The sequence below is a fragment of the Clytia hemisphaerica genome, unplaced genomic scaffold (assembly GCF_902728285.1).
Source record: "Clytia hemisphaerica strain Z4C2 unplaced genomic scaffold, Clytia hemisphaerica genome assembly, whole genome shotgun sequence".
NCBI classification, from domain to species: Eukaryota; Metazoa; Cnidaria; class Hydrozoa; order Leptothecata; family Clytiidae; genus Clytia; species Clytia hemisphaerica.
The window spans coordinates 1,048,856-1,063,736 of NW_027104594.1; the positions used below are offsets into that span (position 1 = coordinate 1,048,856).

At 34.7% G+C, this 14,881-nt stretch overlaps 2 protein-coding genes across 2 annotated transcripts in view; both read right to left on the minus strand.

Annotated features, from left to right (window-relative positions):
* The window catches only part of LOC136823840 (meiotic nuclear division protein 1 homolog), a 146,317-nt gene that overhangs the window by 67,643 nt on the left and 63,793 nt on the right, over positions 1 to 14,881 (minus strand). The window lies entirely within an intron of this gene.
* LOC136823802 (prostaglandin G/H synthase 2-like) lies at positions 1,333 to 9,514 on the minus strand. Its single transcript, XM_067079974.1, has 10 exons — positions 9,406 to 9,514; positions 8,572 to 8,688; positions 7,944 to 8,087; positions 5,786 to 5,929; positions 5,095 to 5,273; positions 4,727 to 4,810; positions 4,223 to 4,469; positions 3,278 to 3,564; positions 2,718 to 2,868; positions 1,333 to 1,946 (listed from the first exon to the last, which is right to left on the minus strand). The coding sequence occupies exons 1-10, from the start codon at positions 9,464 to 9,466 to the stop codon at positions 1,588 to 1,590; spliced, it is 1,773 nt and encodes a 590-aa protein (XP_066936075.1). The 5' UTR covers positions 9,467 to 9,514; the 3' UTR covers positions 1,333 to 1,587.

A 14,881-nucleotide genomic window follows, 5' to 3' on the forward strand; every position in this document is an offset into this window, starting at 1 on the left:
CTGGATGCTTTGAGAACTTAAGCATACACGAGCCTGACCAAGGGGCATACACTTGCTTATAAAAAAAACATGTATTTTGATATATTTTAAGTGTGAATTCATAATAATACTTCAATTTGTATTTATACCTTGTTGTGTTGTTCATACCTAAACTCGAACTCAGTCCCATTGTTCCCTTTCTAAAGACTCTGATAGCACTCACGATTATATCATTCGCGCCAGCAAAATCAAAAGATGGTGTAAGTGACCCTGGGTACGAGGTTGGTTCAAACCATGGTGTAAATCTAAAACTTTCGGTTTTAAAATGATTGCACTTAATTTCTCAAGCATTCATAAATTGAACCCGGGAGGGTTATAAAAATTTTAGGAGGGGGATCTTATTTGTATTTGTGTCTGGTAATTAAACCCAGGTTGACACTGAAGGTCAAAGAAACATCTAAAGTCCATTTTCCTACTGAAATTTCTGCTATGGTACATTTTGCACCAGCGTCAATACAACTACTTCAAAATATTGAGCCCCAACAAAATCGAAGTCGCTACACGCTTGCTAGGCCTGTAGATTTAAAACGCCATGAACCAATAAATGAAATATTCTTGCAATGGGAAACTTTTTTAAACAAAGTTTTGAAACTGTTCATTTCCATGATTTAGAACAGATTAACACACTGTCAGTGACAAAATACTTGGCACAAAAGGGAAATTCACCGGGGTGTTTTGAAACCACAATCGATTTGCAAGTGCTCTAAAGTAGTGGAAGGGTAGAGTTTTAACGCTGAGTTTTAACGCTAGACTTAAGACTTAGGACCTTAGGATCTGAGGATCCAAAAGTTCAAAAATGGTCCAGTAGGGCTTGAAATATAGCCTAGAAACCAATAAATCCCTCCCAGATCGAAATAATCGATGAAATCAAGTTGAAGGCCTAGAAATTGACATTCTCGCACTTCAATTTTCGAAAATGGTTAATTAGCCAAAAGTGCCAATATATTATGGCACTGATTGTATATAGACTGTTCCTTGATGATAATTGATATTGCTATGTTTTTTATGTATTTCATGGATAGAGATTTTAAGTCAGAAAATTCGGTGAGGATGGATTGAAAAAATAGCACAATATTTTGCAGTGAGGACTTGCTCATCTGATTATTTTCAGCGGGGGACAAAAATTAGAGTATAGTTTTCCACTGCGGACAATATTTTGGCCAATTTTTCCAGTGAGAAGGGATCCCAGTGGGTCTGTGAGAAGGGGTTGAGTACCTGTATCCTTCGCTTGCCTAGATATCCCGGAGGTCTGATAAGACTAGTTGAAAAAAACACAAGACAAGAAAATATTACTAAAGTTTTTGAACGATCTTTTCTCTCCAAAGGAGCCAGTTATGTACAATATGCTTAATACAAATGAGTCAAAGATTATTTGAATTGTAGACTGCTTGCATCATAGTCCTTCATGGTTTTCTGCGGTACTTTAAGAGTACAGGCTAATTGAATTTGTAAGAAATTACTATTTTTACTGTTTATCAATGAAAATGATCATAATATCAAAGTATGATATTTAAAAAATTACAAAATTTCAAAAGATATCTAATAGAATTACAGTTCTACTTTCAAATCTTTGTACGTCTCATGTACGTTATCCGGAACACGGAAATCAACATGCGGGCATTCCTCACCATCCTTCAAATTCTCACAAAACAATGTTTTAATATTCATCGTTTTGACCCTCTTAAAAACCTCCTCTCCACCAAAAGTGGATGGTTTCCAGAATTGTGGTGATGAGATAGGATTGGCGAACAATCCGAAGACAGAGGAAGGAGCAGCAATACTGGTCATTGATTCTCCGAACATGACACCACTTCGGTGTTTCTCCATCATCATGCCGACGAAGAATTCAACAGCATTGATATCTCCACCGTAGACGTCACTCAACTCCTTGGCTAACTCCTTGTTGTCTGAAAGAGAAAAAATACAGCATTTATATTTCCACCGTAGACGTCGCTGGGCTAACACCTTGATGTCTGAAAGAGAAAAAATACACAGTATTTTATTCCAATAAAATGAAAACGCTTCTGTGCTTAAAATTCACGCTGAAAATATTCAGGAGGATCAATCAATTTAATAATGAAAAATACACGTTTTCTTTTTTACAAGCAAGTGTCCTGTCCCTATATCAGGTTTGCATTAGTCTTAGCATTCTGTTCTATTCTTAAACAATAGAACCATTGTTTAGGTACCAAATACTGACTGAGCCTGTAAACGTTATGTTTATAAAAAACGTGTACGTGGATATTTCATGTTTAAATGAGATAGTTTTTGTTTTCAATTTTCAATTTTTCAACCCACAAGTTCTGACGCACAAAAACACAATTACATAAACTCGCTAATGACCTTATTACGATGGTCAATTTTGTAGGGATTAACACCCTAATATTTGTTCAGGGTACTACCACTCAACCACCTAACAAAATATGCTTTATTACGTGAAATATCTTTCATTTGAAAGCTAAACATATGCCAATCGTAATCCTAACTTGTTTCCAAAGAGAGCTGAAATGTTTTGATTGATAAACTCAACCAACTAGTCTCTCTACTCTCTCAGATAAACTTACTTACTCTCTGCAGATAAACTTTTCTAACGGTTATAACGAGAGTTTCGGAAATGTTTAGGTTTACATGTATGACCTATGATAAATTATATCTGATTTCGAGAATCGATGACCAACCTGATCCCACTAATTCTTCGAAGGAATTGTAAGCAGTTTCACCGAAGCGTTCACGATAATTGTTAAAGGACTGGAGACGAAGTTGGCGGCCATGTTCGATGATTTGTTTGACCACGTGTAGGGTGGATACATCATGATTTCGTGGACCAACCTAAGGAAGAGTAATAGTGTGTGTGTTCTTTCAGTTATAGCTTCTCTTTTTGTTAAAGGACATGCATGTTCACTTTTCTTTATGAGAACAATTTTACACGAACAAAATCGCCAAAATATAAGAACAACTTAAGAACAAAGCTGAGCCTGAAATTACTTCACTCATAGACCTATGCTTAACTTCAAGCTATTTAGGGGTTAAAGTAGTAAAAATTGGGTATGATGCCTAAAATACCTCAATTACACCCTATAATTAAGAACAGGCTAAGAAAAATTTGAGGCTCAAAGTGACAAAAAAATAAGAACAGCCGAGCCTCAGAAAAATTTTTAGCTCTGATTCTTCAGCCACCAACATGAGTCTGACTGGAATATAAATGCGAGAAAGAAAAGATAACTCCGAACTAACTTACTCTGCCAGCTGGTAATGTTGTCATACCCTCAAGCATATTCTTAAAACCATGTTTCAAAACCATGCCTGGTTTAAACAGAATATCTTTGACGGTGTATTCCGAATCTTCGACAGTCAGAACAGAAGGTACCAAGGGATGCCAGTGGTAAGCGTGGTTGAACTCCATTGAGATACGGTTTTGATATTGCAAGTTTTTACCAAATGCAACCTCAGGATCGTAGACTAGTTTAAAATGATACCCACTGATGTGCTGCACGTAATCTTCGACAACAATTTTGATGGTTATACCTTTATAATAAGTGAATATTATTTACAAATGCGTTACTGCTAGTAGTTGGTATGACCTGGTCAGAGATTAAACCCACGGATTAAACATCCGAATGCTCTGCACTACGGATCGTAGACTAGTATCAGGTGATACACTGATATATCACTGTTGTTTAGTATAAAGGTTGTCGTTTTTTCAAATATAATGTTGAAAAAGTGTCTCAGACAGTTATGGTGAGTTATGAGGTAGAGGCTAAGAGAGAGGTGAAGTGTAACTTATTGTATAACAGATGATCACAATGTTGTTTCAACATCTATTTAACGCTCAAAGCTTGTTTCAACATCTATTTAACGCTCAAAGCTTGTTTTTAGCAAAAAGTATGGACTACAGTTAAATCCAGTTAAGTAGTACTATGGATAAGTGAAATGCGGAAAAGTAAAACCCCTTATCGGACCTTTTCATAAATTACGTCACGGACATCACTTGCCTCGTATTCAAACAATTAAACTATGGTGATTATGTCCCTTGAGACATTAATGACTTTTTTTATGAATAGAAAGTAGTTTTAATAAAATCCGTTTGGAGTTATTCACCCTGGCAATAGTTTCAAAACGAGGGAAGTGATGTTCGTGATGTAATTTATAAAAAGGACTATTATTCATGTTTTGCTTGTCTTACCAATGATTGCGTTTCTGGTGGTCTGGAAAAGTTGTTCATCTGACCAATCAGGATGATGTTCGGCCAACATGTCACAAATCTTGTTGTGTTCCCGAACAAATACGGTACTCCAAATAACAAGTCCGGGTAGGATACCGAAAAACCGATGACCAAGGGCGAATCGATTATCCTCGGGTGTGTCTGGTTGATAGATCATCTCAACATCAGCATCTTTAACATTTGGTGGCCAAATTTCACCATCGATTACCTAAAAGTGGAAATGAATATTACAAGTTTTGTTGTTTTCAGAATAGAAAAAAAACTGTCCGTTTGATAGTGTTTTACGAGACTTTACTTGAAGCAAAAGTTTTTTTCTCTGCTTTCGTAGCTCGATGGTTATGACGTCGACTCTCACTGGACCTTTCGATTTTAAGCTGCTGGTCATGTGAACAAACACTACATTGAAAGTATCACATCAGAAAATCTCCAAAGGCAACAAAAGAAAGTAAGAATGAATTTCTATACCTGTGTTTTGAGTTTCCCACCTTTCATTGATCGTAATTTCAATTCTTCCGATTTATCTGCACCGTAAATATTCGAACAGTCAACCTGAAAAATTTAGAAATTGAAATCAAAATCGAAACATTCCTTAACAGTAAATCCACAGATAGAAATAGGCCGTACATTGATAACTATATAACTTTATAAATACAGTGGAGTCTCTTTAACTCGAACTTCTTTAACTCGAATGTCTCTTTAAATCGAACAAGTTTTCTAGTTCCTTCAGTTAATAACAATGCCTTATAAACGTTACTCCATAACTCGAAACTTCCATATTTCGATCAAAAACTCGCGTTGCCCATGCATGTTCGAGTTATAAAGTTATAACTTACCCCATGATTTCCCCATTGGTAATTCGGTCCACGTTTGAAATCAGTTTTGAAGAATTGATGAGTGAAGAATTGGGCAAAGAACGCAAAAAGAACATTCGTGCCAGAAGGTTCTGGTTTGAATTCTTTGCGAGTGAAAAACCTTTCGATCAACATGTCAATATCTGGTAGTTCTTTCTTCCCTAAAGAGAAAAATTTGTTAAAAAATTTACAATATCGTGGCCCGAACTAATGCCCGATAACACAATAACCTACCTATCCCCTATAAAAAACCATTCAGGTTCTTTAACGTTTCTCACACTGACTCCACCATCAACCTTAATATCGATAGGGGAAAGTTATGTTCAGGGTCAACTAAAGACCACTTCTGGCTAAAATTTAATTTTGTTCATTTTTAATGAAACCGAGTCCAGTGAAGAAAACTTGAAGCAAGGACAATTTGACAAGGTCAAATAAATAAGAAGCTATTTGAAGTTGAAAAATGTAATTAAAAATCCTTATGATCAAATAAAAAAACATTGTTTTATCCTTTTTTACCCTCCAAAAATGACTAAAATCTGGAGGACTGTTTTACGGGCTATGTTCAGGGTTGTTGGAATAATAAATTAGAAGTATAGTCAAATCCTGCTATACTGTATACTATAATCATATTTAACACACTAAATATTATCTGAAAACGAAAATTCTGTCTTACCAGCCACGCCCATGGGCGTTGGACATTCCTTGGGAACGGGTGGTAGAGTGCGTGCAAATTGTGATTGGTTGAAGTAGGCTTCTGCCGTGACGTACTCGTATTCTGAGTTGTATGTGGTAGGGATATCGATGAAGCCTGCCCTCTCTGTTTGTGTAAATAAAATTGAGCAGAGGACTTTAAAAATTAAAGTTTGCAATTCATGATATGCACCATTACAATGTCTTCTACGGACCCAACAGTTGATTGGTTGAAAGTGACGTATTGACTGATTTTATGTCACTTACAACCAATCAGCTATTGAGTCCGTGATGTAATGTTAGAAGACATTGCAATGGTGCATATTATGAATTCAAAGACCTTATTATTTTTTAGTCACAGTAAAAATTTGTGTACAGTTTTGTCACTATTTCGACCGAATCAGGGGGGGATCAAGCAGTTAGTACAAGACATCATGCCGGTTAGTACCGTGGTGGTATACCAACAAAATTTTCAAAAATCAGTTAGTACTTGATGGTACTAAGTGACTGCTAGGGTGGTGTCAAGTAAAAAATCTAGGAAAACAGTTAGTACAAATGAATACTAAGTGCTACTTTTTTACCTTTTCTAGAAAAATATTAAAAATAAATACTAAAAGCAATCAGGGAAATCCCCCTCCATAAGAGAAATCAAAGAACCTAAGACATTTAAGTCTTCCCCTTTGGAGTTTGTTTGGTATTACCCTTTAGTTAAACACTATATCAGGGGAATACCCTAACTATAGATTGATAAATAAAAGAAAAAAGTCAGTTGATTTTCCCCTAATGTTCGTAGGGTAATTCCCTGTACTTAAGAAAAGTTTTGTGTTTAAATGATGTCACACTTATCCCTCTCTTAGTTTCAGAAGAAGAAATTAAAAAGATGAAAACAATCAAAGAGTAAACGTTTCATTTTACTTACTTCAGTTCATATTCATAGTTTATATTTTTGTTACTCTTCCTGGCTCTTCAACTTGTTATCTCTTTGAGAAGTTCTTTTTTTATTTTATAAAAACCCGTTTTTATTAAGTTTAGAACTTTCAATCCATGGATGGTTTTCCAAAAACTAAGAAGTTGATTGCATAATCCTAAGGATGCCTACAATTTTAAAATCCAAGACACAATTATTTTGGTTTTACTTTTTTCTTTTAGTTTTACGGCGTGTATGGGAGTTCATATATTTTGAAATCGTATAATGTAGTTTATAAAACAATTTATATGAAACTTACAAAAAGTAATGACGCTGAAATTGTCCTTTTTATCTGTTTAGATTTGATAAGCTAAGTTAAATCTGTAGAACATTGAAGCTACTATTTTCTTGACTTAGATCGATTTTGAAATTGTAAAAGTTTGTAATCTTGTTCTTTATAAATCATGAAAAAGTATTTTTTTCTGCCTTGATTGAACGCTACATATTATGTTTATGTTTTTGGTTAACGGTGTTTCATTATTGTATCAATTGAGAAGTACTTCGTTATTTGAAACTCTTGTACATATATTGCTGTACAGCGTTGTGTTAAAATAAAATTTTTGATTCATTTTAATTCATCATACCAAATCAATAACTGTTTCAAAACAATTTTGGGAACATGGTTTGACAAAAAGTAAATATCACACTCTCGTTTGATAGGTTTTAAGGGGTGGTCCTTAGTGAATTTCCTTTGAAATCACTTAGTATATTTCATACTAACTGTCAAAGGGTGGTGGTGTGGCCTCTTTCCTCCAAAGAATCACTTAGTAGGCATGATGTCTTGTACTAACTGCTTGACCCCCCCCCTGACCGAATACACCTTAGTTAAGTCACGAATGAAATACAGATCGAACAAAGCTTAGAACGTACGAGGTTGTAATCAATGAAGTATAAGCCCAAAGGGCTAGAAGTGAATCTTATAGGTAGGATTTGAAGCTGCTAAATCCTACCTAAGTTGTGCGGCCTTTATACAAATTCCGGACTGAAAGTAGAATTATCTGCTAGATCTCAAAAATTTACCATTCGAAAACAAAGAAACCGCCAAATTCAATCCGTTGTGAAAAATACGGCGTATATTCTAAGGATTCGATACTTCTTGCCTGAGAAGAGTTAAAGATTCGCTTCTAGCACTTTAGACTTATACATCATTGGTTGCAATGTCCAAAACACTTACTTAAAACCACGGCACCCATTATGTATCCTCGCACTGATTGGAATCGATTGATGAGGGACCAGAACCATCCGAAATGTGTCAACAGATAGTGCACTGTATCGCTGGATGGTTTCATCATCAATCGGATTCGCTTCCCGAAGTATGCTGAAGTTGAAGAAGAAAAAAACTTGAAGTCGTACACATTTCTTCTTAATAAGAGCATCCAAAATTTTTGAAAACTTCGGAAAAGTTTTTTCAGTTTTAAGCATAAAATAAAAACGTTCTTAAAATGTTCTTAAAATGTTCTTAATTTCTCCACCTTGTGAGTATTTTTTGCAATTTTTGAAGAAATTGGGTGAATGATGAGTTTCTGAGATTTGGTCTGCTGAAAGAGCGTTTGTAAATATGCCTTGTTTTACTGAGCTCCTGGATTTTTTGAACAAATGTCCACTCGAAAGTTGTATGTGTTTTTCCTTAAAATGTGCTCCTGGATTTTAAGAACAGATGTCTTCAAGATGACCCCTGGATTTTACCTGGGTGTTTCGAGGAAAGTCTCACCTAGATTTATCCATGAAATTTACTCTCCTGGAAAAAAAAACATATATTTCAAAAAAATCTGCCGGCGGCTGCTCTTGTTTAGTTAACTCACGTGTTTCACAATTGTTGCCATAGTAATCGAGACCAGTGCAATCACAGCTATATCCACCATCTTTAGTTGTCACGCAAACGCCACGGTTTTTACACGGATACGAACAGCATGCATTCGCTGAAAAATAAGAATTCAAGAGTTTCTCGGCAAAATTTTATAAAGAAATCCTGTTTTTTAGCTGAGCTTTTCTAAAAAACTTTTACAATTAGTTGGCCAATAGGGTCGACCCCTAAGACGTCTTTGGCAATCTCACGAAGTTGAAATATACCATGCATCCTGAATACAAATGTAAGGGTTCACGCTTATAACCTTAAGAGAAGAATTTTTGGCGGAAAGAAATTTTGGCGAGCCCATTCGCTAATTTTGGTGCAATTTGGCGGAATTTATTTTGGTGATTTAATAAAATTTCTAAATTTGGCGGGAACTTTTGGCGAATTTGGTGAATTTTTTACGCAATTCGCCAAATTCGCCGAAACTTCTTTCCACCAAAATTTCTTTTTTTAAGATATACCCATGCCTTGATTCCTCCTTGATATTTTCTGATGGTAAAATAGCTATCGGACTATGAGTTTGATTTTTAGTTCTTCAAATCGACAGTTGATAATACAGCCAGTCAAAATCTGTTATTCTCTCACAGGTCACGCACTTTCATAGAAAAGTTGTTCCTATCTTAATGTTTTTATTCAAGTAATTTTGGACAGCGCTAAAAATCCAAATTTCTAACTGTTTTTCAAAAATTTGATTCAAAGGTCAAACCTGTATACATCTAGATAACAAAAGAATACAGGCCTGATCTCCGCTGGGTGGAAGAATAATCTTGTGGAACTATCGTACCTTGTGTGTAGTCCACTATCAACATCAAAAATGCCAAAGTCATGAAAAGTATCTTCGCCATGTTGAATTGTCTTTTTTATTAAAGTGAAAAGAAAACGTATATATTATTATCAGACTAGATTTCCATCAAAATATATTCTCTCATTAGAAGCGGCATCCTTTTGGGGGACGGGCTTTTTTATTTAATCTTCCAACCAATTACACGTTTTTTTTATTATAAGGAACCTTAACTTTGCTCTGATCCTGGAGTTCCTTATTTTGCCAGAGAATTTCAGCCTCAAAGTTCCTTATCGAGTTCCTTATTTACATAGCTGCTAAGTTTGGATAACCATCTCTTGCTGTTCCTTAAAACTTGTTTTCTTATTCTCAGCCTGAGCAGTTCCTAAACAATTCCCTATTTTTTGGACCTTTTTCAGCCTCAAGTTCCTTATAAACGTGTTCCTTATATAAAAAAAACGTGTAGTTGGGTTGTTCTAAATGTTTTTTTAAACATTATTATCAGAGGACGTAAGGGAATTAGCGCAAAAAGGCTTAAGTGCTCTGACCATAGTCAGAAAATTGTTTAATTGATTTGAAGATAAAGGTTTTGTTTTAGGTTGCTTGACATTTTAACAAAAAAATGCTTTGCTTGTTGTTTGTATTTATTCTAAAATATTTATTATTTATACATAAAGATTAAGAAACGTTGTATTTCTTCTCAATACTTAAAGCTTCTTGCTTACGCTTTCATCAGTTGATTAGAAATAACTATCAAAACAAAATTCTACGTTTATTTTTAAAATTCAATACAGCGTCTTCATATAAAAAAAAATTATTACACGTTTTTTTTTATAAGAACGTCAAAAATTTTCGAAGCCTTCGGATGTTCTTAGTTTTTTGGATTTGATGCCTAAAATGTTCTTAAAATGTTCTTATTTTCAGCATTTTTTGAGCATTTTGATGTAATTTCTTAAGAAATTGCATGTTTTTAAGTCTCCAAAGCTTTAGTATGTTCTTAGAATGTTCTTAGATTTTTGAGCCTCGAAGCCTTATGTTCTTATATAGTTTGCTCTTATAAAAAAAAACGTGTATTTATGAATATTTATTCGAAAATTTATTCTTAGTTTGGGTAAAGAGGCCTAATAAGGGAGGGTTCGAAATACCGTTTGCCCGTCAAAATTTTTGCTGAATCCCGGAATCCCGGAATCCCGAAAATTGAAAAAAATAATAACACCGTCACACCGGTTTGTACACGTTCAAATACCGGCATAATGACAAAAAAATAAGGCCAAATACCGTCACCGTCTGATTTTAAAATACCGTTTTCCCGTCTTTTTTTTCGTCAAATCTCGTAATACCGTACTAAAAAAGGGCCAATCCCGTCACACCGTAAAAGTACAACCCCCCCTAATAATACACAATCTACTGCAAAAAAAAATTTCAAAATGTTTTTTCTTCGCCGAAAATAAGGTCCTCAAACGTCGAAATACTCTTTGCAAAGAATGAATTTTTCCTTCTTGGCTTTTTAATTTTCGGATTCAGGAATAATTGCTCCCAATAGAATATGTATAATATGTCATAGTTATGTTGGCTACTTTAAGCAGGAATTTATAATTTGTACATGCCAAATATGAAAAATTCATTATGGTCAGAGCCCTATTAAAATCAGAAGCAATTAACATCAACAGAAACTACGCAAAATAAAGAATGCGTTGCTCTATTTAACCCTTAACCGTTCTCGCCCTCCGTTCACGAACCCTTTTAAACAGCTGCTCTCAATTCCTGAAAATCTCTTTGATTCATTCGAAGCCCAAAAAAACCTAAACTAGTCTACTGCTGGCTGAACTTTGCTTTCTAATGATTTTGATTACGCTGAGTCCAGTGAAGTAGACTAGAGGATCCCACCATCTTGAAATATTCAACTCCTTGTTTTCAAAACTAACATAAAAACGCCAAAAATGGAATATATTCCAAAAGCCCATTAAAGTTTTCGAAACAATAATAAAAACATAAAAAAATTCCTCCCAAATTTGAAACAAAATTGGTAAATTGGTTATGCTTTTCTCTCTTTTTCTTTCAAAAAAGAAACTGGAATCTAATCGTATGCATTTGTTGCATGCTCAAGCAAAGCCAAATATGAAGTCTGCCAAATTACACCGGGTTATTGCTCCGGCCTAGGAGCCTTAAATTCTCTCTCGTCCGAAGACGACGACAACGACGACGGTCAAGACATTTTTATTTGTTTATCTAATCCGATGATCTATTCCGATTTAATAAAAACGGATTATCTGGATTTCGATAATATTGCGAGAGTATTTAGAAAAAGATGGCTGCCGAAAGTGGGCTTAGCTGCAAATCTCAGTGAAAGATAGTGATCATTTTCATCATTATTCATGATGTTTTGGACATGATTTATGAGAAGTTTGATGCATACTGGTCTAACAATGTGGAAAGACTTTGGAGAAATTTTGACCATGAATCGTCAGCTGCTCGAGTGCTTAAATCTTGCATATGGCCATATGGCTAACTTCTCTAGTTTTATGGACGCACAAAAAAAACCATAAGCATAAAACTCTGTAACTTGACAATGGAATGAAACTTTCAAACACACATCCATTGGAATTCGAAAGAGAATACTAAAATTACAACATTACAGTGCAAATTTGAAAACGATCTGAGCAGCTTTTGTGGTGTTATGTGTATGGCTGAAAATGATCCTGAATGGGCGACCGTTCCTTTTGATTTTTCAAACCCGACACAGATATTTTACAAACATTATCACTATGAGAATTCAATAAAGGATATTAAAACACAATTCCTGTCTAAATTTGAACAAGATTGGAGAAATTTTCACAGTATTATGGCTTAAAATGATCGTTTTTGGACTTTGTCGTAATTTCATCATGGATGACGACCGTTCCTTTTGATTTTTCAAACCCGACACAGATATTTTACAAACATTATCACTATGAGAATTCAATAAAGGATATTAAAACACAATTCCTGTCTAAATTTGAACAAGATTGGAGAAATTTTCACAGTATTATGGCTTAAAATGATCGTTTTTGGACTTTGTCGTAATTTCATCATGGATGACGACCGTTCCTTTTGATTTTTCAAACCCGACACAGATTTTTTACAAACATATCACTATGAGAATTCAATAAAGGATATTAAAACACAATTCCTGTGTAAATTTGAACAAGATTGGAGAAATTTTCACAGTATTATGGCTTAAAATGATCGTTTTTGGACTTTGTCGTAATTTCATCATGGCTGGCGACCGTTCCTTTTGATTTTTCAAACCCGACACAGATTTTTTACAAACATATGACTATGAGAATTCAGTAAAAGGATATTAAAACACAATTCCTGTGTAAATTTGAACAAGATTGGAGTAATTTTCACAGTGTTATGGCTGAAAATGATGGTTTTTGGACTTTGTCGTAATTTCATCGCGGCTGGCGACCGTTCCTTTGATTTTTCAAACCCAACACAGATTTTTTACAAACATATCACTATGAGAATTCAGTAAAGGATACTAAAACACAATTCCTTTTTAAATTTGAACAAGATCGGAGAAATTTTCACAGTGTTATAACTGAAAATGATATTTTTTGGACTTTGTCGTAATTTCATTTGCTTTTGAAGATTTTTCAAACCCGAAACAGGTTTTTTCCAAATATAACACTATTTATTACATACACAATATTGTACCATTTTATTTGGTTTATCCTACTCTCCTTCAAGTATTATCCCAACAGAAAAAATAATGCTTAGCTAAAAGCCTGTGACCTCTAATTTAGGCTATTTTTCTCCCCAAAATTTTATCTGGACAATCAAATCAAGAACTTGGAGATATTGACTTCTAATGTTTATCTCCTTTAGCTCCAATTTTGAACTTTTTAGTTGAGGATGAGTGGGCGGGGGGGGGGTTGGTTCTTTAGGCAAGAAAGTGAATGTGTAATCACTTAGAAGAGCTAAACTTCCAGCTGGTTTTTTTATTTGTTAAGATTATTTCTCATACTCGCTTCTAATACTCGCTCTGCAATAGAAATATTACTGGGCTATCTGATCTGTTCTGATTAGCAGTTTGTGGGCAACGTTCTAACACAACTAACTCAACAAGCTCATCTTTCACATCTTTTAATCTCTTAAGCCGGAGCTTCCAGCGCAGCTGGTTTATTCATCATCACCAACCAGTCTTTCAATATTGTGTTTGCCAATTTACAAAGTTTGTGGTATTAATAATCTTGCTCCTAAGGTAATTTCTTTACATTTATTATCTTCAAAGTCAAATATACTCACAATGAATATAATCAGACAAAAGTTTAAAAGTGAAAACATCCAGGAGTGCGTCTTAAAAATAGAACCTTGTTGTCCTGAGAACCTTAGAAATGCGAATGAAAAATGCGCTTTTTTTATTCATAAGTCAATTTTATAAGAACACCAGCCTTAGATTTAGGCCCTCAGAACAATAGCTCTATTGTTTGGAACAATAGAAATTTAAGAGCAATCTCAGGATCAGTCAGATTTTATTGGTTCTTATACTTACTTTCGGGTACCTAATAAGCGTCCCCCCAATAGTTAGTTTTTCGAAAATTTTCCACCCATGCCATTCTTATTCCAACCCTTCGCGCCCCCTCCCCACTTATTAATTTTTGGGAGAATGTTAAAATGTTTTTGAAAGTTCCCTCTTTGTCCTAATTCTGCTGTATTAGTCTCCTTTTCAAAAATTTAGTTTAGTTACTCGCCGATACGTCTATACATTAACCATACCAAGGTCTAACACTGCCACGTATACACTCACTTAATGAAGATTGCACGGATGTTTAGAACATTCTGAAGGGGCGAGATGGAGTTTTTGCAAGCTCTTATTTGATTTGGTTGGTCGTTAACCTGTAATAAAATAATTTTGTTATTTTTTCTAAAGAACGCGTCATTTTTATTACTTCAAATGACCAATCATTAAAGTATCTTATAAAAACTCCATCTCATCTGATTCTGAAAGTGATTTATGTCTGCAAGCTGCAAACTTGTTTGTAAAGCATTGTCCAAATAAAGCCAATGATAATTGACTATGGCTGAAAATTAATTGATCCAATTAGACAGTATAGTCAGATAAAACAAGATATATGAGGTTTCCAGCAATTGAAAAAAGCTGGAAAACAGGTTATCGACAATTTTAAGTATGCATGCACGTCATTATGTAGCCCGGGGTCCACTTAAAGCTTTTTGATAGACTGGATGACGCGATTAAGAGGCCTGGTAGTATATGGTAATATGCTGTAAAACAGTCCGCCGGATTTTAATTGTTTTTGGAAGATAAAACAGTATGAAGAAATGTTTTTATTTGAGAATAAGGGATTGCAAATCTGTTATTGATGTTTGTTTCTCATTTTTGATTATATCTTTCAACGCCAAGTAGATTTATTGTTATTTGGATTTTTAACATTTTCTCTCAAAATGGTGAAATCGCTAAATGCTCCTGGCCCGG